At 40.0% G+C, this 24573-nt stretch overlaps 2 protein-coding genes across 2 annotated transcripts in view; one reads left to right on the top strand and one right to left on the bottom strand.

Moving 5' to 3' along the window:
- Positions 1–64, bottom strand: part of QRSL1 (glutaminyl-tRNA synthase (glutamine-hydrolyzing)-like 1) — a 16304-nt gene extending 16240 nt beyond the window's left edge. The window contains exon 1 of the mRNA XM_010573447.1: positions 4–64. Within this exon, the coding sequence (XP_010571749.1) occupies positions 4–64 (61 nt within the window). The remainder of the gene's footprint in view (positions 1–3) is intronic.
- RTN4IP1 (reticulon 4 interacting protein 1) lies at positions 14–24573 on the top strand. Its single transcript, XM_010573394.1, has 9 exons — positions 14–210; positions 1861–2012; positions 2809–2877; positions 3122–3246; positions 8518–8566; positions 10106–10242; positions 12414–12597; positions 13945–14037; positions 24457–24573. The coding sequence occupies exons 1-9, from the start codon at positions 63–65 to the stop codon at positions 24571–24573; spliced, it is 1074 nt and encodes a 357-aa protein (XP_010571696.1). The 5' UTR covers positions 14–62.

The following is a 24573-nucleotide window of genomic DNA, read 5'->3' as shown; positions in this document are numbered from 1 at the left end:
TGCGGGCGGGCGGGCAGCCGCCGGTCCGCGGCCTCCGCGCCTCTCCGCGGGCGCGGTGCGCCATGCCCTCCTGGGTCATAGACCGGTACGGCCGCAACGACGTGCTGCGCTTCACCAGGGACATGGTGTTCCCCACCATACACTTCCCGAACGAGGTCATCATTAAGGTTCACGCCGCAAGCCTGAACCCCATCGACCTTAGCATGAGAAGTAAGTGCCGAGCCCGAGCGGCCGGGGCCGGGCCGGCGTGATGATGGCAGGGGGTGTGCTCGGGCTGCGGCTGCCGCCTGTCCCCCGGCGACCCCCGCCGTACAGACCTCGGCAGCGGCCCGGCCCGGCCCGGCAGGCACCGGTCTCGGCAGCGTCGAGAGGGTCCCCCTTCCCCGAGGCAGGGGTTGGCCTGAGCCCTGTGGGAAACCGCCTCTCCGGAACTTATTTCTTTTTCACGTTCTTGGGGGAGAACGGTACAAAAAGCCATTGCCTTTCGGAAGGCGAGAGCGCGTGTGTGCGCGTTGCGGGGGTAAGCTTTTAATCCCAGTGACTGATCGCCGTCCTCCGCCGGCTTGCGGCTCCCCGGTCAGCTTACTTTCGTTAGTAACGTACCCGAGGTGGGGTTTATTTCGTGGCCTTCTCCCCCGTCCCCACCGTCTGGGTGGTGGTACTCGCCCTTCCCAGGAGCAGCGTTCCCCCGGGAGGTGCTGGATTCTCCTACCTCTTTGAGGTGAACGGGGCTGAAGGTCAAAGTGGCCGCAAAGTCGGCACGTGCGACCTGATCCAAACCATGTTGTTCCTTCTTCCTGAACTGGCTTCTGGGTACCTGCTGTCATCTTGCCCGGGAAGTCTGTATCTTTCTTTCACTGACCAACTCTTTGTATTTGACACGTTTTAATCAGATTTTTTCCTCGGTTTCAAGGTTCAGAACACATGGAGGAAGCTGTGGTAGTAGAAGACCTTATATTTCATGTTGAGAAGTGATCTTGCCTATCAAATCAGATTCAGTAGCACATGCAGAGATATCTGTAGGAAGCCTGCCTACAGAGCTGTAATTTGTGGTTTGGGTCTCTAATAAATTAATTAATTAAAAAAAAAAATCTTTGTGTATGGTTGTGGGTTTGATTATGGGACACTTGCTGTCTGAGGATTGCTGTTGAATGACCCGCTTGAACTGCTGGGCTGCAACTAGTATTTTGAGTCAGTGTAAAAGTATTTGGAAGAAAATACATTTTCATCCTACTTTTCAGGTGCCTGCTTTTGTGTCTGTTTCTTTTCTTTTCAGTATCAGAACACTTTCTAGCATAACAGGGCACCAAGGCAGACTTGTCCAAACACTCAAAAGGGCATACACGCCCAAACGCAAACTTTTTTTAGGCTGAGCAGAGTTATTAGATGGGTAATTCTGAGAGTTCACACCATTTAGCTGTTGCTTACTGAATAGAAGCTCAGGTTACTCATCTTAGGAGGTGTGCCTTAATATTTTTTTACAGTGATGTTCATGTTGCTTTTTACAGTACTTTATCTGAAAAGACAAATGAAAAGCTTGGAGTTCTTTTGGATTTGTAGCTACATGATGCTCTTGGAAAATGGAGCGTTTCCAGCGGACTTCATAGAATTTCTGATATTGTTATCACATACTAAATATTTTTATAATGGAGAGCCATTTCATGGACAAATAAGCCAGAATGAGGTTTACTCTTTCTTTCTAAAATCTGTGAAAGTATAAAATACTGAAGATTTTTTGCATGCTTAAGTTATAACAGAAATGAGGCACATTAGGTACAGACAATGCTTTCTGATTGGAATTGTCCAGTTTATAAATGAAAACTCATTATGGTACGTCATGGTTATTTTCATGTTTTGCAGGTGGTTATGGTGCAACCGCATTGAATATGAAGCGGGATCCCCTGAAACTCAAAACCACAGAGACTGAATTTCCACTAACACTTGGTCGAGATGTCTCTGGTGTTGTTATGGAATGCGGACTGAGTGTGTCTTATTTCAAACCTGGAGATGAGGTGATACCACCAATCTCTTTTGTTCTAAAATATATAGTTAAAATATACTGTGAGATGTTCAGCTTTTGTTTCCCTCTTAAGAAATTTTTTGGTTTTATGTTGTTGCACTCTGAATGAGAACTATCTGGCAGTAAATTCCTAGAATGCTTTCTTCCCTACTTTTTTTCTCTGAAAAACATGGTCTTTCCCAGACTTGCTTCTGCAAGTTTCCCTTCTGTTTTTTAACTTTTGATCCATTTCAGTGGTAGCAAGAGAGGGATTTATTTATTTATAAGTGCACTCTCAAGATGCTGCTTCATTTTTGACTGAAGATAGAATTCTAACAGAAAGGGATTAGTTGGTCTTTTTTCTTCAATAACTTAGGATAGGAGCTCTTGCACAACCCAAGAACCTCTTTGTGATTCCCCACATAAATACTGGTATTGTTTGCTTTCACCTTCACTAGCTGCTTTCAAATTTCAACAGTTTTAGTATAGCAAATTCTGATTCCTCCCAGCCCCATCCCCTCCAATCTGGGCTTTCCTGGCATGGAAGTAGTTCGGGTTTTTTGAAAAATTATGTCTTATACACACACAGTATGGTACAGTTTACTTACAAAGCTCTGCAGTCCTTCATTTAGTCAGTCTTGTGATTTTTTTTTGTGTGTAAAGAGTAAGCTAAACTGGTTCTGATAAGCAATAGAGAAGACATTCTGTAAATTGGAAAAAAGATTTCTTCAATGAAGAAAACTTTTCTGTGTAGGTACAGTCATGTGCAAAGTCACAAAAATTGATAGTTGCTTTCTGTTTGGTTTTAGGTGTGGGCAGCAATTCCTCCATGGAAACAGGGCACTCTGTCAGAATTTGTGGTGGCTAGTGGAAACGAGGTAAACTTTCAAAAACGTGGCTAACGGGCAAAACCCCAAAATCGTAAAGACTGGCTTTTTTTTTTTCTTTGGTGTCTAAGTAACTGTATGTTTCTTGGTGCTTGGATTGATTTAGACTCCAGCTAGTTACGAAGACAGTTGAAAATGTGGAATACATGATCTGCAGTTCAGTAAAGCCTGTGTAAATATTTCAGTGTCACATAGGATCTGCTGTGTGAGTTAGATATGATTGCTTTTATTTCAGGTGTCTTTTAAGCCAAAGTGTCTCAGTCACACAGAAGCTGCCTCCTTACCATATGTAGGTCTCACAGCCTGGTCTGCAGTTAACCAAGTTGGAGGACTGAACCAAAGTAATTGCAGTGGGAAAAGGTAAGTAAATAGTTCTGGTGCTAAAACTTAGTGTTCCATTTTTATACTGATGAGCTGCTTCTAAGACATGTCCAACAGTGATGAAGGCTGTTACACCATGACATTCACAAAGACCAGCTGGCTTGAAGGTGCTAGGTTCGATCAACACAGCTGCTGAGAGAGGCATCTTTAGAGGGAGGCTCAGATGAGGACCCTAACTGAAGTGTACCTCGTCACTTGCTGCTCACTTCCTCTATATAGTGACTATATAGAGGTAGTCCAATGTATATCTAATGCATAGGACTATATAGAGAATTTAAGGATGGTATCTCTAGGAATTTATAGGGACTTTGCCTTTCTGCCTGCTAGGACAGCTATCCAAATGTAACATCCTCTTTCTGAGTTACTTTGGCAACTCACAAAAGGCCTTCTCAGCCACAGAGGTGTGGTTCACGCAGTTCCTGCATGCGTGGGCCATTTGGAACAGACTGGTTTTCCAGCTTTTTAGAAAAAAAAGAGCAGGTGACTGGGTGTCATTTGACCTGTAGGCCAGAACTTTGATGAGGTCAGGAATGCAGAAGAGAAGAGGAAAACGTGCAAGACGAGCAGCCAAATCAAAGAGAAAAATTGGCTTTGTTTATCAACCTGTTAATCTGACAATGGCAGATGGAGGACAGAAGAGGAAAAAATGCATTGAAAGATTGGAGCAGATACCATTTTTCTCCTGATAATTGAAATTTGCTGTTACTTTGGCCTTTGGATGTTTGTGTAAATAGATAGCAAAATGTTCAGAATGGAAAGAAGGACAAAAGTAAAAATACTGGAATTGAAAAATAATCATTAAAATTACTATGCTGCACCAAAAATTTAGGTCATAAAGTAATTATTGGGCAGTAGGAGTCTAGATGCCTGACCTCCTCTTATCTTGGGCGTTACTGTTGTAATGCAACACATTGCAAAAGACACTAGATGTATTGAAATTCTTCACCCACGTCTTTAGAAGGTAATTGAGTGAGTGCTTGTTCATATGTCGTGGTAAATTTCATCATGAAAATATAAAGTAATTGCTTGTTCTAAAGATAATGTTTTGAGAAAATGAAATTGCAAAATTTAAAGCAATTTCAAAGAGATGTCATTGAAATTAACTTCTAGCTAGCGGTAAAATTCTAGATATGTTGCCTTCCTTTTTATTTTTCAGTATTTAGACTTTTTTATTATCTTAACTTTCACATGTAAATAGAATTAACCTAAAGATATGTTGATAGGCTAGCCTTGTTTAAAGTATCTTTCCAATCTTCAGGTGTTTAGATTGTTAAAAGTGAAATTCAAACTGTATTTATATCATGTCTTTACATTTAACATTTACTTTTATGTTCCAAATATTTAATTACTCTGTCAGCAAAAAACATTTTAATGTACTTATAAAGTCATTATGTTTCCCAGCTAGAAGTTTTGAACTGTAAAAACAGCAGAGAATGACTTACGTGATGGTAGATTTTTTTTTTCCCTGAGAAATTTCTTGTAGGAAAATACATAAATGGCATTGAAGGGGCTGTGTGAAAGTATATACCATGAACTTTACGTTACTCTCTCAAGGCAATAATTTCAAAAACAAGAATTTACATAATGTTTCTTAATTTCTTGAAATAATTTAATATGTTTGGTAAGAAGTTGTCTACATATGTGATTTTATGTTGGTGTTTTTTTCTCCTGTAGGTGTATGTAAATAGCTATATAGAAGGGTGTATATATACCCAAGAGTGTGTCTTATTTTGAAAGAGCAGCTGTATTGCTTCATGAAACCTACTTCACTGACACTTTATTGCAGTGTTAAGACATCTTAGAAACAGCGAGATTTTTCTATTGGTGTGTATTGTTTTCTTTGCCTCTTTAAGGTGGAAGGGTGGGCTAACCAGAAATACTCGCTAACAGTCCAACATCTGACCGTATGTTGATCTGACAGGAGTATCTACTGCATCTGCACACACTTTCACAGATTTTGTTTTTACAAGTTACCTGAAGTGTGCTTACGTTGTTCACCATGTCTCCTGCTTCACTATAACTCCAGTCATTTCTCCATAATTTTTATCCTATACCACCATAATTTATGTCAATATTCTTGCACAAGCTAAAAGTGAACATTCTTGTTATCCAGAATGTTCAGAATGACTCTGTTGTTTTGGAGTTCTCTGTGGATAAAACCTGGAGAGCTGCTTATATGTGCCAGCGTCCAGTTTTAGTAGAAAGGGGATATGCTTGTTCAACAATAGCTGTTAAATATCTTGCTTGCTGTATTCACAAAAAGCATGATAAAAACAAACCTGACAATTTGAGAAGTTCTTGAAAACGTTTATGTTAATATTAAGTAAAGGTCTTTTATGTAAATACAGTCAATATTTTATATGTTTCAGTATGCTGGGGAGAGATGCCAGATTCTGTTACTGTAAGCTATTAAACATACACTCCTGGTTTATAATGTTACAATGAAAATTTGAATAATATAATACCCCAAGAAAATATTTTTTTTTCAAAGTCTGTGTGTTACTTCATCATTTTATCTGTTAAGAAGTACAAAGTGAGTGTAGGTTGTAAAACTTCTTGATAGGGTAAATGCTCCTTGATACAGGAATAGATCTATTAGGGATATCTTCTTGGCATAATCAAATGGAATTTAATTTTATATATATAAAAAATTGATATATTTATTCAGTAACTATAATATTTTTTATTTGGCATGCAGCTGAGTCACTGAAAATTGCTAGTTGTTTATAATCTGGAGAAAATGTTAGTCCTTGATCTGTACACCCGCTCCCCACCCCCTGTGTCTTTTGCAGGGGGGGGACACAGCTGAAACAGGTCCTGGCTCCCTGATGCTAGTTTCTGACCACACCATAGTTCCAAGCAGGGCCCAGGGAGAAGGGTAAACTCCCAAATCCCACAGTATGCTCATCTGGAGAGATCTGCTGACTCTCTGATCATTCGAACCGCTAGAGCCTTGTGGGGCTTGGTGAATGCTGGCTTGAATTATGTGCCTTTGTCAGAAGGGAGCAAAGCATGGGGTATGAACGTTTGTTTTGTTCTTTTGAGAGAATTGGGTTCTCTTTGATCGCTGTTCAGGTCGAATAATTTGTTAGTTTGTTCCCTCGTGCACATGCTTGTATGTTAGTTTACTCCTGAGCTCACCTTTGCAGTGAAACGGTTAGTTTCTCCGATATGTTTTCTCCAGGCTGTGTTTTCATGAGACAATGCAAACAAAACTCTGCCTGCTTTAGCACTTTCCATGATCTGTGGTCCTTCAGTACCATCCTAACAGGTCCTGTGCCTTCAAATGCTTCCCCGCTTCCTTGTGTTGTGCAAAACAACGTGTCTTGCTGTCCTCAGTGCTGTAAAAATGCTCATCTGTTGAGCTGTGGCACATGGATCTCCTGTGCAGACAGTTTGTCTCTGAAGCGAAGAGCTTTCTTGAAGTCACAGTGTGTGGAGAGAGTTTTAATAATTAGAAGGTTTGGTAGAAAATAGCCCATGTAACATAGGAAGAAAACAAATCTGGAAAGTATTTCTACTGAAGAATCTCAAGGGCTTTTACTGAAGGGGAAAATAAAAGTCCTAGCCAAGCACCTCCTTAAAACCAAAAATGTTACTTAAATCCTTGAGCAAAATGTACGTTTCAAAACGACATCTTTCTCCAAAATTTGTAGTGGAAGAAATGCCCTTTAAGCAAGGAGTAAGATTGGAAAGGCAGTTAGACAAGGTTTTTTTGAAAGGATTTAATTGTGACTGTCCTTTGTAAGGATAAAGATGGGCTTAACCCAGTATCTTGAGTGTAGCATCCCTGAGCCTTTTCAAGTATAATAAAATATAAATATGAATGTTGCTTCAGGCATCTGTCGTTAGAAGCATGGTTCTGAGGATAAGTACTTTTTGGCAAATTTAAAAGCTGCAGGCATTGTGGTTTTGAATTCTTAATCTGAATTATGCAGCTTGGATCAGTGAAATAAGAGGGAACGGAATCTGATCAGTTACAAAAGAGGAAGCATTTTAAAATGGATACTGTGACCAAAGCCAAGTCTCTTAGGTTACTTCAAACAATTTTTGTAAACTGAGACTCCAAATTGTGTAGTACAATTTTGCACTGTAAAAAGCAATTTCCTTCAACATCCAGCACAGTGAGATTTAAAACAGGAACATCACCAGCTTCTGAAGGTACTGAAATTTTTCTGGCAAACAGAAGTTCTAAGAAACATGATGTTCCCCAATCCTATGCCAAGGCTTCATCTTGGGTCTTACTTTTGTCATAGAATTAGCAAATGGGTCCAAAGTCCAAGCACTGTTTGTAACTTCGGCAGCAAGGCTTTCTTACTAATTCACTTTCTGAAGTTCAGTTATGTAATAAAATATCCAGCTGAAATTTTTGAACAGTGATTAGGCTGCTAGCAGTAAGATTCTCACACAACTACACTTGCATTCATTTTTATGAAATTTAGTGTACCGTGTTCAGTTAAAATGAACTCTCATTTGTTAATAATTTGGTAATATATTCATTCATTTTCTTGTTTGTGTGCCAGTTTCCACAACCTGGCATTTACAGGGTCTTATTGAGATGTACTGAACTAGAAAAATTCTACTGTCTTTTTTTCTAAAGAAAAAGGCAGTTATCTTAATTTAATAGAACTTGAACTAGTTTATGGTGAGGCTACTTAATTCTATTTTTGTCTTTTAGATAAGTATTTACATAAATATTTAGATAGATAAATAAATAGATGCAATATGGGAACATTATGTTCCATATATTCTGAAGTTCCCAGTCTCCCTAAATAATGTGATAGTAAAGTACTTTTTATCTTGGATAACACCAATTTGTGTAAGATGTTGGTGAATCAGATTTTTTTTCTTTAGGAGATACAACAGTGGAGTCTGGGAGACAGAAAGACTTAACTGATTTTGTCCCAAATTAAGCAATTATGTTTGGGAAAGTGAGGACAGGGACAGGGGGTTTGGGTGATAAATGTTACTGCCTGACAGCTCCACTGCCTGGATTTAGTGGAAAGCACATATGAGGAGGTCTCTTTGGCTGTGCTGAGATAATGCTCTTGGCACAGGAAGCACGATCAGCAATGTTAAGTCACATTATTGGCTATCTGAAGAGTTAACCACTAAGTAACATTGAATGACAAATACAATCTTTTGCTTAAAATAATTTGGTGTTAGAGATGTATAAGAAGCATCAGAATACATAGTTACTATAGAGTTTATTTAAAGAACTATTTAATATATTTTAATTTTCTCTTACAGAGTATTAATATTAGGAGCTTCAGGAGGAGTTGGTACATTTGCTGTACAGGTAATATAAACCAGCATGCCCACGATGCATCTTCAAACTATTCAATATGAAAAAAAAAATAAATTAAGGGAATTGAGGGAAGGAATAGTGAAATAGCAAGCTGCTGATCAATCTGTCTGATTGATCTGATTGATATTTCCAGAAGTGAAGTATATTCAGATTTATTGCTTTCCATTTGTTACATCGTATTAGTTTAAAGTAGGAAGCAGGGCCTTTCAAAGAAAGGAGTTATGAGTGTAGGTAGTGAAAGATGGCATTTCACAGTTTAGGTGCAGGAAATCTCTAGAATTGGTGTAACTTGAAATATGTAGCCTGTTTTCATTATCTTTCAGTCAGCTCCACTCCGTAAATATGAAAAGAACTTGGTGTATGAGTAGAAAAACTGATGGAGAATGTATTGTCTACTATAAGTATTGTGGGTGGTCAAATGATATGAGAGGCACCAGGCTTTTATGTGCAGTATATGTAAAGCACAGTGGCTTAGATTAACTTTCCCTCACTGTCTTTGTCCTGCTGCCCTTTTGTCTGTCTTTATTCCAGTAGCTCTAAACTTTGGAGAGTCATCGTGCTCTGTTATTGATCCGTTAATTGTGGAACATCCTCTTTTCATGCTCTCACTTAATTGGGGGGTTTTGATTCTAACTGGTGTCATCTCATGCTGAAACATCTTTCTCTTGAGAATAGGAAAAAAATATAGAAGTTGGGTGATTGCATCACTACGTTCCATGTTACTAGACCACAAGCACAGTGGTTTTAAAGAGGCTTACAGGAGAATTTTTAGTGGTATGCTATTTGCCTGATCCATTATAAAGCAGGTGGCTAAATTAGATCAGTACAAAAGGCTGACTAGCCACTGACTAGTTGTGATTTCTACCTGATTAATCCTGAGTAAACTACATTAATTAATCCAGAATAAATGTAAAAAAGATTACTGTGAATGAAAAATGAGATTACAAGAGAGATAAATAACTAGCAAAAATCCTTTACTTTGCTATAACTTTTGGAGTAGAAGACAACCTGCCATTCTCTCTGTGGTACATCAGAGATGACTTCCTTCTTTTTTCTTGTTATTCATATTTAAGCTATTTACAGTGAGATAGATATATGAAATACTTAATGAGCAGGTAGGAATATAAAATATTTTAATTTTAAAAATTTAAAAATACTTAATGCTTGATCTGGTGACAGTTTTGTAGATTGGTAACTTGGACAATACCTCTTGGTATACATTTAGCTGGCAGATGCAGATGGCAAACTGAGTATTTTATTTGAAGCCTTATTTATCCTGAGACCTGGCATCTGTAAGTGGCATTAAAAAACCATCCTCCTTCCTCCACACCAACTCTTCCCTCCCCAAAACCTCCTTAAATATTGATAAATTCTAACCACTGTTTGTCTGTGGGATGTGTGACAAGGTATTCTGGGTTGGAACACAGTGTCCCCACTCCCTACTAAAGGTGCTCATTTATTATATAAATATAATGAGACTTTGTTAAATTTTAAACTTTGGACTTCTTTTTTTTTTATACTTGTTTTTAGCTACTGAAGGCCTGGGGTGCTGACGTGACAGCAGTTTGTTCTCATGATGCCAGCACACTGATGAAAAAGCTTGGAGCGGATAATGTGATTGATTACAGATCTGGAAATCTGGAAGAGCAACTTAAAACATTACCCTTGTACGTTTTTGTGTTGCTTAATACTGAGATGAAGGAGTTGATGGTCAGACCTTCTGCCTTTTGATTGCTTGACTCCAGTCTATCAGAACTCTCTCTTTTTGTTGTTCCCCCCCCATTTCTAAAGCGTTACTTTGTAAAGCAAATTTATTTTTGAATGCAGTTTGCCAAGTGAGTATCCCAAGCACAGATTTCATTGTAAGACTAAGCCAGTTAATTGGGCTTGTGGAGGCAAGCTCGCTTTCACATGCTTCTCTTCAATGACTGTGATTTGAACAGTTTTGTCAGCTTCCATCCAAGGATCTTGGAGCATTTACAAAGCATGAATAAATTAAAATAAGTCTCAGAAATCCTTTGTGAGGTTAGTAAATAGTAAAATTGATCTTCTAGAGGGAACGACTATGTCATGAAGCAGTTAAGTGACTTGCCTGAAGGTCTTTAGCCACTGTGCAACTCAACTGGGAGTAAATTTCTCTTCTGTAATGTTGGGTACAGTTTCCTCTGATAAACAATCACACTTATCTTGTCACAGCAGTTATGTTTAAACTAGCATGGGGGTTTTCTCTAGAAATGAAGTCCTTTTTGCTTTTGTAGTCTTTCCAACTGTTTAAACTTAGTCTGCTGTGACTTGTATTTGAACATGATAATTACACTGCTCTTTTTAACTAGATTGAGTTAACTTTATGGGAAGGAAAATAGAAGCCGTTCAGTCTATGAAAGAATCTTACTGATAACTGTGCTAAGAAGGCATGTGCCCTTTAACTATGGTGTGATTGTCAGCAGGCCTGAGGTCAACTGTGAGGGTACCGGCACTGTCTGTATGGGCAGGACATGCAGCAGCTAACTTCACAGTTTGCAAGCAGTGCTAAATTTGCCTTTGTGCAATTCAGCATCTTAAATGCTAAACACCCATTCTGGCAAGTGACCCTTTTTAGGAGATACCACCAGCACTGTCCTAGGGTGCAGTTTTACAGTACAGCTAAGCTGATCAGTCAGGTATACTGAGAGGGATGTTCCTACTTCCCTTCCCTTTTCAGTTGTACTCACGTAGACCCCATAGTGAGCTAGTTTTTCCTGGAGCATTAGTTTTCATAATTTTAATTTCTCTTGTAGGCAGCTAACTGTTAGGTCAACTGAGCTTTAACATGAAATCACATCCTTGGAAGACAGGCAGGAAAACTGTCTTTCCAGAGATAAGAACTTTTCTATTTAATTTGCATAAAGTATTTTTCGTCTTATTTGTAGGTTATTTAGATTAGATGTATGTGTATATGCATATCTGTTGCAATCTGGAGAATGCTGGAAATTTACAGATGAAAATGAGAATGAGCTGTGCATCTAACAGAATAGGTGGATAGCTCCCTGTTGCCTGTTCAGCCTTTACAGGCTGACATGCTGGGATAATGAGAAGGAACGCTGAAACTGTGGCTTGTTGCCAGAGGCTGCATATTCCATGGGGGGAAGGTTTTAGACCCTTTGCATTGTTAGGTTCTACGTTGAATAGGTAGATGTGAAGAAAAGAGCTGTCAGTAGAGGTAAAATGGCTCCAAAACAAATAAGGAGGTCACAAAAGACTTTTAGAAGTAAAGCTGAGAATTGGCTCACGGAAAAGATGTGAAGAGATAAGGGTTAGCAGAATAATTTGTTTACGTATAATTTGTTTATGTAACTTTGGCCACTGGAACTGACTTTCACGTGAGTACAGCATGTACAGATGTTCCTACTCAGGGTGTGAGTCCAGACTAGTTTTTACATGCACATACCATATTTTTCAATGCTAGGACCAGACCTACTGGAACACCAGTAGTCTCAGTGGGAACGCTGAAGAGATAGAGCTCTAGAAGGCTTTAAGCAAGTAGAGAATGTAGTTGTGCATCTAAGAGTCTGCTTTTTGGAGTTTTAAGTGCAGTTTAAGTTACCTAAATAGCCTGTGTCTGCTCTGCAGTGAGTGGGCAAGAACCTGTAAACTTAACTCCCATTGTACAGTAAAGCTGGGATTTAGCTGAAGTCTTGGGGACTTTCTTGCCACTGTCTTGCAGGCATATTATTTTACTGCATTGTAGTGACATGTAAAAATGTAAACTATAGCCAATTTCTGATATGAATTAGCTTAATTATGATGAAAGTATTTTTCCCATGTTGTGATTTTAAACCTGTTCTTTGCATGTCTGCAGATTTGATTTCATCCTAGATAATGTTGGTGGATCCACTGAGAAGTGGGCTCTAGATCTCCTGAAGAAATGGTCAGGAGCAACGTATGTTACCTTAGTGACACCTTTCCTGATCAATATGGACAAACTTGGAGTGGCTGATGGCATGTTACAAACAGGAGTCACCGTTGGTTCCAAAACTGTAAAGGTATTTGACAAAATCCTATATACTTTAATATTATGTAGTACTCTAGTGGCTTCCTTTGTGGTTTGGATGCTAGTCATGTGGCTCATCTAGAGGCATCTGTTGTATTTTCCTCTTAGATCATTAAGTATACTTCATATGCATTTTTATTCTTTCCTTCTTTCTTGCACTTGAAAAAAAAATATGTTGGGGTGGTGCTGATTGATGTATGTGGTAGTTTGGGGTGCTTTGAAGTTTTGATTCCTTATTGTGCTTTTCATTGTGGCCTTTTCCATGTGGCCTCCCTACTGAGTCCTGCTGACAGCTAGTGTTTCATAGTAAACAGAGCAAATCCCTGCCTCATTGAAGTGAGGGTAATTTTGCTACTTGCTTTAGGCTGGTCAGGCTTTCTCTCAAAACATTGTTCCATGACTGATTCTCTTCATCCTATTCCAGCACCAGAGAGTAATAAAAGTGGTTGAGGGTGGCTAGAAAGTCTTTCATCTCTTTCATGTTCATGTGTCTGGATGGTGATACTGATTTTTCTAGTTTTCTTAAGTGGATCTTAAAACATTCTGCCAGTGGCCCCATCAGTGAGGCTTTTTAGAACTTTTCTCTTTCTTCTCTCGACATGTGTACTTGCTCTCCAAATGAATGCTTTTCAAGCAGTTGCTATGGTATTCCTGTGATGGCACGGTTGAATGAGATTCTAAGTCCTGCATCAATACTTTCAAAGGAAAGCTCAAAACCAAAATGAAAAGGCTGGGAAGAAATAATGTAATATTATTTCTCAGTGTTCATGTTTCCATGATGGGGAACATTGTATGCCATGTATTAAAAATTGCCTCTCTCTGGCAGATAATGGCTCCTACTCCTGTAATGACTTACTCAGAGGAGGTGCTCTTGACTTGTGCTTGTGAGATCTTCCCAAAATGGTTTTTGTGTGAGCTGCCATCCGTCATTGGACGGTGATGACATTGGCAGATGTGATGGGGGAAAATTTAATCACTGACACTAAGGTGGAAGTTTCTAAATGTCACATTGCTGAGTTTATTTCACCCCCATACAGCACCATTTCTCTCTTATGTAACAAATAATGCTGTTTCTAGCTGCAGAGACAAGGTGGTTGTTTTTCTCAACTAGCTGACTTGTGCAATTGGACACAAAATTCACCCTGATCCTATTGTGGTAATACAACATCCTCGTCTGTACATTTAATCCACATGCTTAGGTGACTTTTTTTCAGACACTAGCATATAATTTCCATGTCTTTTCCTTAAGTTACTTCTTTAGTGCTTCTGTCATTAATTTTAGTTCCTGTTTTCAGTTTCCTCTCATGACTTTTTAATATATTTGTGATCTTTCTTGCAGCATCTCTTTAAAGGAGTCCATTATCGGTGGGCATTTTTTATGCCAAGTGGCCGAAGTTTGGATGAAATAGCAGAACTAGTTGATTCTGGAAAGGTATGTCAGTAATGGTTATTTGGGTATTTGTGCTGAAAAAGGTGCTGCTTTGACTCGAAAATGCTGTAGTTTACAATTAGGGAATAAAATGTTACGAGAGTAACAGTGAGGAAACCTAATTAAGAATTGACTTGCTCCAGTTTCTAACTTCTGCCTTTTGCATGGAATTTAGGAGTTCATAATCCTTAAGACTGTTCTGCCTTCTCCCTCTCCACCCTACCTGTTTTTAAAAACACAAAGCTTACTAAGTTATGAGGAAAGAATGTCCAGTGATTGTTTATTTTTGCCAGCGGGAATCATTTAGCATGAACTCTGGTGTTGAAAATTACATATTTTAAGAGGCCTCATTTGGTTCATTTGGTCAGAATGAACATGACTGTGTGTATCTGCATATGCAAAATTGCTTAGCCTGGATGATCAGGAGTCCTGCCCATGATGTGCACAGAACTAGAATATTCAGGTTATTGCAGGTCATAGATGATCTGCATTGGCAGACTGGTGACAAGAATCTTGTGTTTCATTGTTTCAGTGCTTCAGAGTATAATGTTTGTGCTAATTCAGCTCAGTGACTTGGAATATCGTGAGCATTCATAAGCTTTCGAGGAATCTCTTAGTGGACTTGGAGGAAAGGCATGAAGTGGCAGATAGACTACTGCTTTTCTGATCTTTTCAGGTTTATGAGCTTGTTACAAAATGTGTGTTGAGAGTGAGCAGTTGATTGCCTGTTTATTGGATTGTGTGGTGCTGTAGGTTCTGGCAATGTCCTCTTTTGGATAATTTCATGTTGCCAGAATTCCCACAGTAGAGAATATGGACAACTGCTGTTAATCTTTCTATGTGGTACCTAAGCAGAAGAGGAAGTAGAGTCTGCCATGACTGCTGGTAATTCCAGTATGTGAACTGTCAGACCATCTTGTGGTCAAAATTTGTGCATATGAGTGAAGTTTAGATCTCAAACTTTGAGTGTTGATCTCCTTTTTTGCTATGCTTTATGTTCTGGAGTTTGGCGAAGAGTAAATAAATTGCTGTTGTACTTAAGGCCTGATTACTTCTATTCGCCACTTCAGTGCTGCTGATCAGAATAAAAATCTTCCTGAATTCAGCCACTCCTATTCCTGTGTTATGACCAGTGTGCTGCTGACACAGCCAGTGGAAAGTCTGTGTTTCCTAGAAAGTTACCTACTCATAAACAGAGGCTGCAGCAGCAAATAAGCTGTGGTGAAGTGTGTTCCTGGCTACAGCTTTGCACCACCCTGCTTTGCATTATGTCCAGTGCTGTAGGCATTATCCCATGGTCAAGAAAGAAACCCTAGAAGATGCTTCTCATCCTGTGATTGCATCCAATCACACTACTAAATTATAATCATCTAAGAAACAGAAATGTCCTTGTCTTTGTTCTTACCATTTGTCCTGATTCTTGGCCAGTCACAACTTGTTTTGTGCTCTGCTCCTACCTTGTATGCAAAACAAATGCAGAATATGCCCATGAAAGCCTCTTGGGAAACACCTGTTTATGCAACAGAGATGAGGCTTAATCGGTGTTCTCTGCCTAATAATCTGGACAGGTGAATTGTAATGCCATTTAAAATGTACGTCGTACATATATGAATGTCTTGATGTACTTTTTGTTGTAAGATGATCATGAGGACAAAGATGTTTGCTTGGTCTTTTATTCTCTGTGCAAAAACAGGTCATAATGTCAGACCGTTTATCTGCATAGTCATTATTCTAGCAGCATTTTACTCTATTTTGTAAAATGTTGTAAACACCTGTGCTATCATCAGTATTTTATAAGACCCAGATGTGTTCCATCTAGACATGTTAGTAAGACTATGACCTTTATTGTCTAGACACAAGAGTTCTCTTAAGTGGGCAGATCATCCATTCAGAAGAGTAGGTATTTTAAAAAAAGGCAGTAAAGAATTACTGGAGGAAGTCTACCATAATTTCCTATAACTAAGTGAAAAGAAATGTTTATGTTTGAATAGGAGAGAATAAATGAGAAGTAAAAAAACCACCACAAAGCAATAAAAGTGTAGCAAGAAGACTTGGGGAAGCCAGCAAAGTGAGCTCATGTAGTTGAACTTCTTAGTTCTGAGTGAATACAGTTTTGAGTAATGCAGATTTAGTTATTTTGAAATTTCAGTGAATCCTCTTTTCTGTTACATACATCTTAATTTTGAGATTGTATGAAGTGTGAATAGGAGAGCAATTGGAGAGCTCCTGAAAATGAGAGGCTTTTTTCAGGAAAGTATATATCATGAGGCGGGATTTAAATGAAGGAAATTAAAAAGAGCTGATGGTTTAAAGGGATGATGTTACAGTAAGTGAAGCTTTGAAGAGCATACCCCTGAAGCAGTTACAGATCACATTGATTTGTCAGTGTTTTTTCCTTTAGTCCTTTTGCACCAACACAGATTTTTAGTTCTGATGAGTTCATCATCTTCCTTTGTGAAAGCAAAAGGATTCTCAATCCTTTAGTGAGTGAAGAATAAGCAAAAAAGGCATTTTGTTTAAAGATACTTGTTTTTCACACGGATGATCTTTGCTGCAAGGAATAGAGATTTGCAGAACGTCAGCTATGAGGAGGGGTTCTTTCAACAGCCTTTTATAATGGGGAGGAGAAGGAGAGGAATTGATGAGCTGGTAGTGCAAGGAAGGAGAATAATTTTCCTTTTGTAATTTACCTGCACGGCAGCTCACTTCTGGGGATTGTAAAACCAGTTTCAGTTTATGAGCTGCTTTCTCTGCCTTGCAGCCACACATCTTGCAAAGAGGCTATTGTGAGACTGAGGGGCTGGGAGGCTGCTGCAACAGTAGTGGGCATGGAGGAAAAACAATTATTTCCTTGCCAAACTTTGAGATACTGGCTACTTTCTAAACTGCTTAGAAGTCCCTGTTGTGGGTAGAACTCTGCTAGTTAATTATGAGCCAGTATGGACTGGCTTAACGCGGGCTCCACCAAATGAGTTGATGATGTGTATGTCAGAAGCTGGGGATCCCTTTCCATGGCAGAATGTTTCTGGTGAATTACAAGGTTCTCATCTAAAGAGAACTGAACTCAATAGAGCCTTTAGTTCAGGACACAGATCTGCTGGCACACGGTTCGCTGAAGCATTGTCACTGATCTCTGCTGCCAGCATCATCTCCGAAAAGCTTGTTAGGAATTAGTTTGATGTATTTGTGGTCAGTGTTGCGCATTTAACATTGACAGTCTTGGGTTTTGCTGCTTGCTTAAGTTTTCCCTCTTTTCTATGGATGTGCCATTTAGTCCTTGGTGAAAATATATAACTACGTAAGCTTATAGAAAGCCTCTAACTTATAATTGAGCACTTTGCCTTTTATAAAGCCTGATGGAGGAAGGCAGGCTCAAAAGACTCCTTAGTGTTGTATGGGGGAGCACTAAGTATGTTGTATGTTCCTGCTGGACCATGATAGGACGTGGGTTAACGTGGAGCCCTACAGAAATTTTAAATTTTCATTTTAATTTTAATGCAATGCCATTTAAATGCAGTGCAGGGGTGTATGTGCAGTATTTCTGGTGACTTAATACTCTTTCCTTCAGAGCAGAGTTGCATCAGATGGGCTGATGGGTGAAAGTTGATTTTGCAGAAGGAAGGCTAAAGGACAAGTAGAGTTTCCAATCATGAAATGAATAGATCATTCTCTGTGTTGTTTGCTTTCTAGATAAATGTTACAGCACAGGCAGACATAAGAAAAAGCAACTGCATGCCTATATTAATGTAATTTGTGTGTAGTGTTGGTTATACATTTTGCTGAAGACACTGGATGCTTTGGACTTAGCACTGGCTGTTGTGGTTTGGAGGACAGGATGCTGACTGTTCTTTGGCCCTGCTGCTGTCTTCCTGAGCAATGCTGTACAAATCACCTAGCCTTTTGCTACCATAATTTCTCTAACTACTAATGAGGGCTAATGCCCTTTATCCACCTTTGGTGATTTGCTCTGAGATACCCTGTTAATAAGTGGAATTCACTTGTTTTGTATTGCTAGTCTTTGCTACCCAGGAAGTAAATGACACAAATGGATGTGGTCATCCACTTTGATGTTACTTGGGTTTTGGGTTGTTTGGATGGCCATGAAGATGGCTTACATTCCTCCTGCTAGCATTACATAGGTTATCACAGCTTCTTGACTCTCTATTGTAACGGTGTGTATTGATCTGCTTCCAATTCATCTTGTTACAGTTCTGCAAGTAACTTTTTCCCCTGGCCCTTATTGCACGATTGTTGCAGACTTCTCTCATCTATATGAATACCAAACAGCTAATGTAACATATGGAGTTCTTGAACGTTCTCCAAATCTGGCATCTCTAGATGTGGCCTTCTCTGCAGTAATTCCAGTCTTTGTTTTTATGGCTGTGCTAAGGTATCTTAAGGTACCCGAGGTGACTTGCCCTTGGGTGGTGCCTGCTTGACGGTCTCCATCTGAAAAAGGACACTAGGGTAGCAATTTTCTACTTAAATGTCTAAATTGACTAGAGATCAGTTCTTCTCCGCACTTTCTTTAGTCACTCACACTCGTTCCAATGACCATCTTTCTCCATGCTAAATTGCAAAGCTTGCACTTTTTTTTTTTTTTTTTAAAATGTTGTGTTTTCTTGTTGCAGTGCTTGTGCTTGCCAGGTTGGTTTGCTAGAGCCCAGAGGTGTTGATCAAGGAGAGGTTGCCAAAAGCTCTGCTCAGTCCTTCCTGTTCCAAAATGAACCTCTATCTGCATTTTGTCGTGGCCACCAAAAAAACCACTGTGATTTTTATTAAAACACATCTGCTCTTCCTCTTCCAGGACATGGTAGCTTGCTTATGCTCTTTATGAAAGTGCTGTGTAATTACATCATAAAGTGTCTGTGAAGAAGACTAATGGAAATTTTGCATACTGTGGAGAGATAGGGTTTGAATATGTAAATTCACATGAACCACAATAAGGTCTGGAAAAATTTCATCATATACCAGGTATTTAATCAAATGTGTTGCCTCAGCCTGATGTAATTGCATATTCTGTAGAAAGGCAGTCCTAGTGTTCTGAGCTCTAGTCCCCTAGTGTAGGAGGGAATTATGTCCAGCACAGCAGTGAAATGTGGGGTCAACAAGACAGCTCTTGTCTGTTGTGAGTTTAATTTGCTGAGACCTGGGGAGATGCAGGTCACACAGGACTATTCTTCTAATATATATAAAATATGTATAATATGCTTTCATATATAAATATATATATACTCATATATATATATATCTGTACTAAAGTTTGTCCTGTCTTAATTATATGGTAGCGTTGCCCCGGGTTGCTTTAATTACCAGCATAAGTATCAGGACAGCTACCATGAACGTTACTGCTAGGGGATTCTAGAAAAGAGAGTTGCTCTTTCCTTTAGTTAATAGTTTTTCAGCATGGTTCAGTAGGTAACTAAACCCAGGATCATCCTCGTTTCTACTGATTTAAGCTTGGGCTAGGCTGGCATACACTACAATTCTGGGCTTGTTCCAGTTTCTTTCTGCTCTTCATTGCGTTCTGTAGAAGCTGTTCTGCCAGGGCCAATTAATGAACTAGAGGTTTTTTAAGCCTCTTCTACACTCGGAACCATACCCTGATAGCCTGCTTAACTGGGGTTTATCTTCTAGCATTTTAGTAATTGTAGATGATACTCGAGTTCCTGTGGGCTGGTGTTAGAGGCTTGATATGAAAGAATGTACCTTGGCTTGAAAAACAAACAAAACCTGGGAATACAGTTGTTGGTAAGGTGACTGTGGGAGTAGACCCCAGGACACATGCCTTCCATTGCCATGTCTTAACCACTGCAACCACCATTCTTTTTATGGGTGTATGAGGCTGGATCGTTGGATCATTTTTACTTCTGTTAGGCATTTGGGACAGAAATATCATGCACCTGATGTCCTTTAATGTGCTCTTGGATGAAAGTGCATATTCTCTGAAATACAAGTTAACCAAAACCATAGTACTGCATAGCTGCAAAGCTACCCATACAATGTGTGACCAGAGCCAGCTGTTCCAGAAAGTAAGAACTTCAATCTTTGTCCTCAGTGAGGGTTGACCCTAGAACCCGATGTTAGCAGGCAGTATGAAGCTCAGCGTACATTGTTGCATGCCATTTTAAGGGGAAGCGAGGATGAAGAAAGGGGTGGGATTAAGACCTAAAGAACATGGAACTTGAGTACAGCAGAGAGGAGTTGTTCAGCTAAAGGGAAGAAGTGACAGAAACAGCAGTGTCCCAAACCAGCATTTTTTCCATGAGATGACAATAAAGTACTGAATGGATAACTAAATGTTTAGTTACAGGACAGGGACCGTTCTTGTTGACAATCTAATGATTCTTGTTGACATTGAAGGGAGACTCACTGAAGGCCAAAGGGGAGCATCAAGCCTTGCATTTGTACATTTGTGCCCCTACACCGCATTTGGGCATGGCGGTTATTTCTCGAGGAAGACAGCCTTTATCTTCTAACTCAGCTAGCCAAAATGGCGAGCAGGTCTTTTCCATTACAGCAAGCCCGTGTGAGGATTTTGATGCCTGGTGGAGCACATCACAGCTCCTGCTCCGTGCACACCCACGTGTCTTTTCCAAAGCGTGCACACAAGTCATGAGAGACTCATGGCTACTGACGGAGGCGTCAGTCGGGTATGTATGTGCACTGGGAGGCGGGCACTCAGCAAAGCAAGGTTGCCCTGCAGTTCTGACTCTGCCATCCTTTACAAACCTGGGGGAGAGCCAATGCACTGTCATTGCCCTTGGAGTGAGGCGACTTTTTTTCTTTTCCGCTTTGAACCAGGCTTGCTCTGAGTGCCTCAGAGGTTCGTTCAGCTCTGTCTGGAGAATTTCAAGGCTCTAGCTCTCCCTCCAGCGGCAGGAAGCAGCTCCACACTCTCTGGAGTGACTTGTTGCTAATATGAGGGTCAAAACCGTCTTCATTCCCTTCATGTTCTCGCTTGTCCTCTCCTGATAAATTCAGACTGTGTCCTTGCTACCACAGAAATGGGGACCTCCGAGGGTGGGCTTGAATTTGCCATTAGTGGGAGCATGTTCCTGCTGGCCAGTCAACTCCTGCCAGTGCCTGTTCACTGCCTGCTGCGTTCAGAGCTGGACTGGCTGGGATACCACTTCTGTGCTCTGTGTAGGATAGCCTTAATCAGCATCAGCAATTACTCTTTCTATTTTTCCAAACACATGAGTTCATTTCAAGAGACCTGAGATTCATTTCTATAGTATGTACTGCATTGGAGAGAATGAAGAGGAAGAAAATACTTTTCAGGCCCAATCTGTTTTCAGATAAACATTTCAATGCGTGTGTGTGTAATCCTTTCTCTCCCAGACTTTAGTTTAATCCCTTTTCCCTGAACAAATAGGTGTCCTCTGGCAAGGAACTGATGTGTGGCTGTAAATAGGCCGTGTTTTTATTATCCAGTTAATCTCCATTTATTATTACACATTCAACAAACAGCAGACGCTCCCCTACTTGTTTGTCTGTTCACAGGAAGAAATTTTATCTTAGTCAGTGGATTATGGTAAAGGCTGAGTGAATCACTGTGCTGCAACACGGTCAGCCCTTTCAGGGTTATTCAAACAATGGGGCTGACCAGCCAGCCAGATAAAATGTTTAATGCTCTAGATTGTCAAGATCATCAATTTAGTATTCATGTCTCTCTATAGCACTGCCTAAAGCCGGCGTTTAAATGGAGCTAGAGGTTACATCAATGTAGCAGATGGGCTTTGAGTGTGTGGTGGCTGCAACACACACTGTGTTTTGAACTGTGAGGTTGAATTCAGGGTTCCTCTGAATCCCTGTGTCACCAGTTTTCAAACGCGATGCTTTTAACTTTACCTAATAGGCTCAGGACCTAACATACCTAATTCTGTCAGGGTTATAAGCTGCAGCCTACAATAAACAACTGCAGGTAGCAGAACATTGAAGTGTCTTGTACATTTTTTCTCAGTTGCTGCACGTGTCTGAAATGAACTTCTGCCTTTCCCTGGAATCCCTTGTGCTGCTGCACTACTTTATTCCCTGAATATTTTTCCCCTCCTCACAGCCTCTTGTGCTGCTATGGTCATCTGTGTGCATGCTCCAGCAGGCTGAGTTTCTGTATTATTTTTTTTGTAATGGAAGCACAGCTTTGTATGTAACTGCCATTAATAATAAGTACTTGTACAAGTGCTGCACTTGTGCTTGGTTTAACAAGGTTACCGAGTTGGTTCTTCCCAAGCTTCTGCTATGAAAGCAAGGGTTGGTCTTCCTCAAAGCAGTCACTACTGATCAGCAGCATTTTCCTCCTACTGATAGTTACAGCTGCTGCAGTTTACTCGGATGCTCAGTTTACCCAAAGCCATTGTCTCATTCAGTGTTTTTGCTGCCCTGGCTCCATGTCCCTGACTTTGCTGATGCCTGAGATGACATTTCCGTTCCGTGCTGGATGCTGACCAAACATGACTTTGTCTTGAACTTGATGGGTCATGCCCCACTTTTCTTCCCCAGTTGAGCAGCAGAAAGTGCTATATGGTATCTTTGTGGCTCCCCTCTGTGTGTTACTACTCTCTTTGCTAGAGGTTTGTTTACAGAGATTGTCCTGGCAGAACATGGGGAAGACCTGCAGCATGGCAAGTTTGAGGCACTTTGTGAATATATTTGCACAGTTGCACTCATCGTGATTTGGCTGCTAATCCTGACGTTTTCTTTGGAGGGGGTTCACTCGCTCCTACTTTTTTGCCATGTAAAGTTCCACACTACTGCTAAGTTTGCCGTGACAAAATAAAAAGGATAATCTAGTGACAACATTAGGAGATAGTCGCATAATAGTTAGATTGATGTCTTGGATTACTGTTATCATAGAAGCAAAAACACTAGTTATTTTAGTGCAAGGAATGGACTTCAATGTAAGGTACTGGGTATGAATAAAGAGAAAATTAAGAAGTTGAGAAGAGGACCTACATGAGCACGGACAACTACCAGATTGCATTTGTTGTGCTGTTGGGTAGGGTGCTGAGTGGTCAGTTCTGCTTGGAAAATGCGTGCATATGAAAACCTTTCTTTGGTAGTGCTGCACGTTCACCTCCTAACCAATATGTCTGAATACATATCCTTTGCCTTCTGGTACAAGCAAGCAAGCCTTTGGCTGGCAAATTGTTTGTGTCCTTAGCTGTTGTACTCCTTTTCTGTTTAGTGAGATGCATGTCCTACCAGGAGAGGGCAGTTACCAGTTCTGGAGTACTCAACAAGATATTGTGTGCACTAGTAGCAGCTATGAGGAAAAAGCCTGAAGATATTTTTTTTCATTGACACAAATAACAAAGATCTTTGTCTAGCACAGTAAATAGGGTGTTTGGATCTTTGTTACTTCAAATCTTCATTACTGCAAGAGCTACCTGCAGATTCCTCTACTGTTAGTTTTCCTCTGATAAGAGGATTAGGATCAGTTCATCAATGCAAGAACATTGGGCTGGTGTTAGGGGATCCAAGGTAAGAGACCAACCTCAGGGTAGGGAGGATCTTTGGGAAGAGGTGTGGGAGGTACTTTTGTACACAGATCTTATTTTGGCCTTTGGAAGGCTGACTCAGAACTCGATTATAGAAAAAGTCTCTTCCCTTGGACCAGCAGTGACAAGCAATTTCCAGAACCAGCTGGGATTTCTTCTGCCTCTGTCAGTACACTATGCTGTCTAAAGAAAATGCTCATAGGGTTTTCAGGCTCCTTAGTTAATAGTGGGGACAGCGAATAGGGTAGTTTCACCTTCATTATTAGAAATGAGTCTGAAACAATCCAGAAGGCTACTCTACAAAATTAATGCCAAAAATAGCAGCCAATGTAAGCTGGGCTTAATGATGTATGCCTGTTGGAATACATAGTGGCTGAGTTTTCAAGTGTATCTAAATGATTCAGCAACAAATGTTTGTGGACTTTTTTTTTTTTGTACTTCATTTGTGGCCAAGTCTTTTAAGGGTACTGAGGCATGTACTGATGCAGATAGGCACTAGATTAATAGGTATCTTTAAAATATCTGACCTTTTGAAAATTCTTGGGTTTAATAAGAAAACCAGTAGAGAAATACAAGAAAAAAAAAAAGTTCTTCCTTTTCCTCAGTGTATCATCGTGGACAACAAGAAGTTGAACCACACTGTCAGCTTTTAAATGTGACTTTATTGTTAAGAGTCCCAGGTGAGGGCTCCAAACTGTGCTAGTGAAGATGTTTCAAAACTTGGGCAAAGAGCAGCAGAAAACCTTCTTGCATGCATAGGGGTCCCTGAAAAAGTTAAAAGCTAGTGACTACGTTATTTGGCAACTTCTGTCCTCAATACTGTAAAGAAACCTCCCCCCTTTCTTCATACAGTTTTGAAGTGTGAAGGTGATACATTATTTTATTTCTAATATAGTGACACTTTTTTTTTATTCTGTAGATTCAACCAGTTATTGATCAAGTCTTCTCTTTTTCTGAAGTTCCAAAGGCCTTTCTGAAATTGGAAGGAGGACATGCACGTGGAAAAACAGTGATCGATGTAATTGGTAAAAAATAA

This window comes from Haliaeetus leucocephalus, unplaced genomic scaffold (assembly GCF_000737465.1).
Source record: "Haliaeetus leucocephalus isolate CR32 unplaced genomic scaffold, Haliaeetus_leucocephalus-4.0 Scaffold384, whole genome shotgun sequence".
Classification (NCBI taxonomy): Eukaryota; Metazoa; Chordata; class Aves; order Accipitriformes; family Accipitridae; genus Haliaeetus; species Haliaeetus leucocephalus.
Note: the sequence above shows the minus strand (reverse complement) of the source record. Positions and strands in the feature narration are given on the sequence as shown.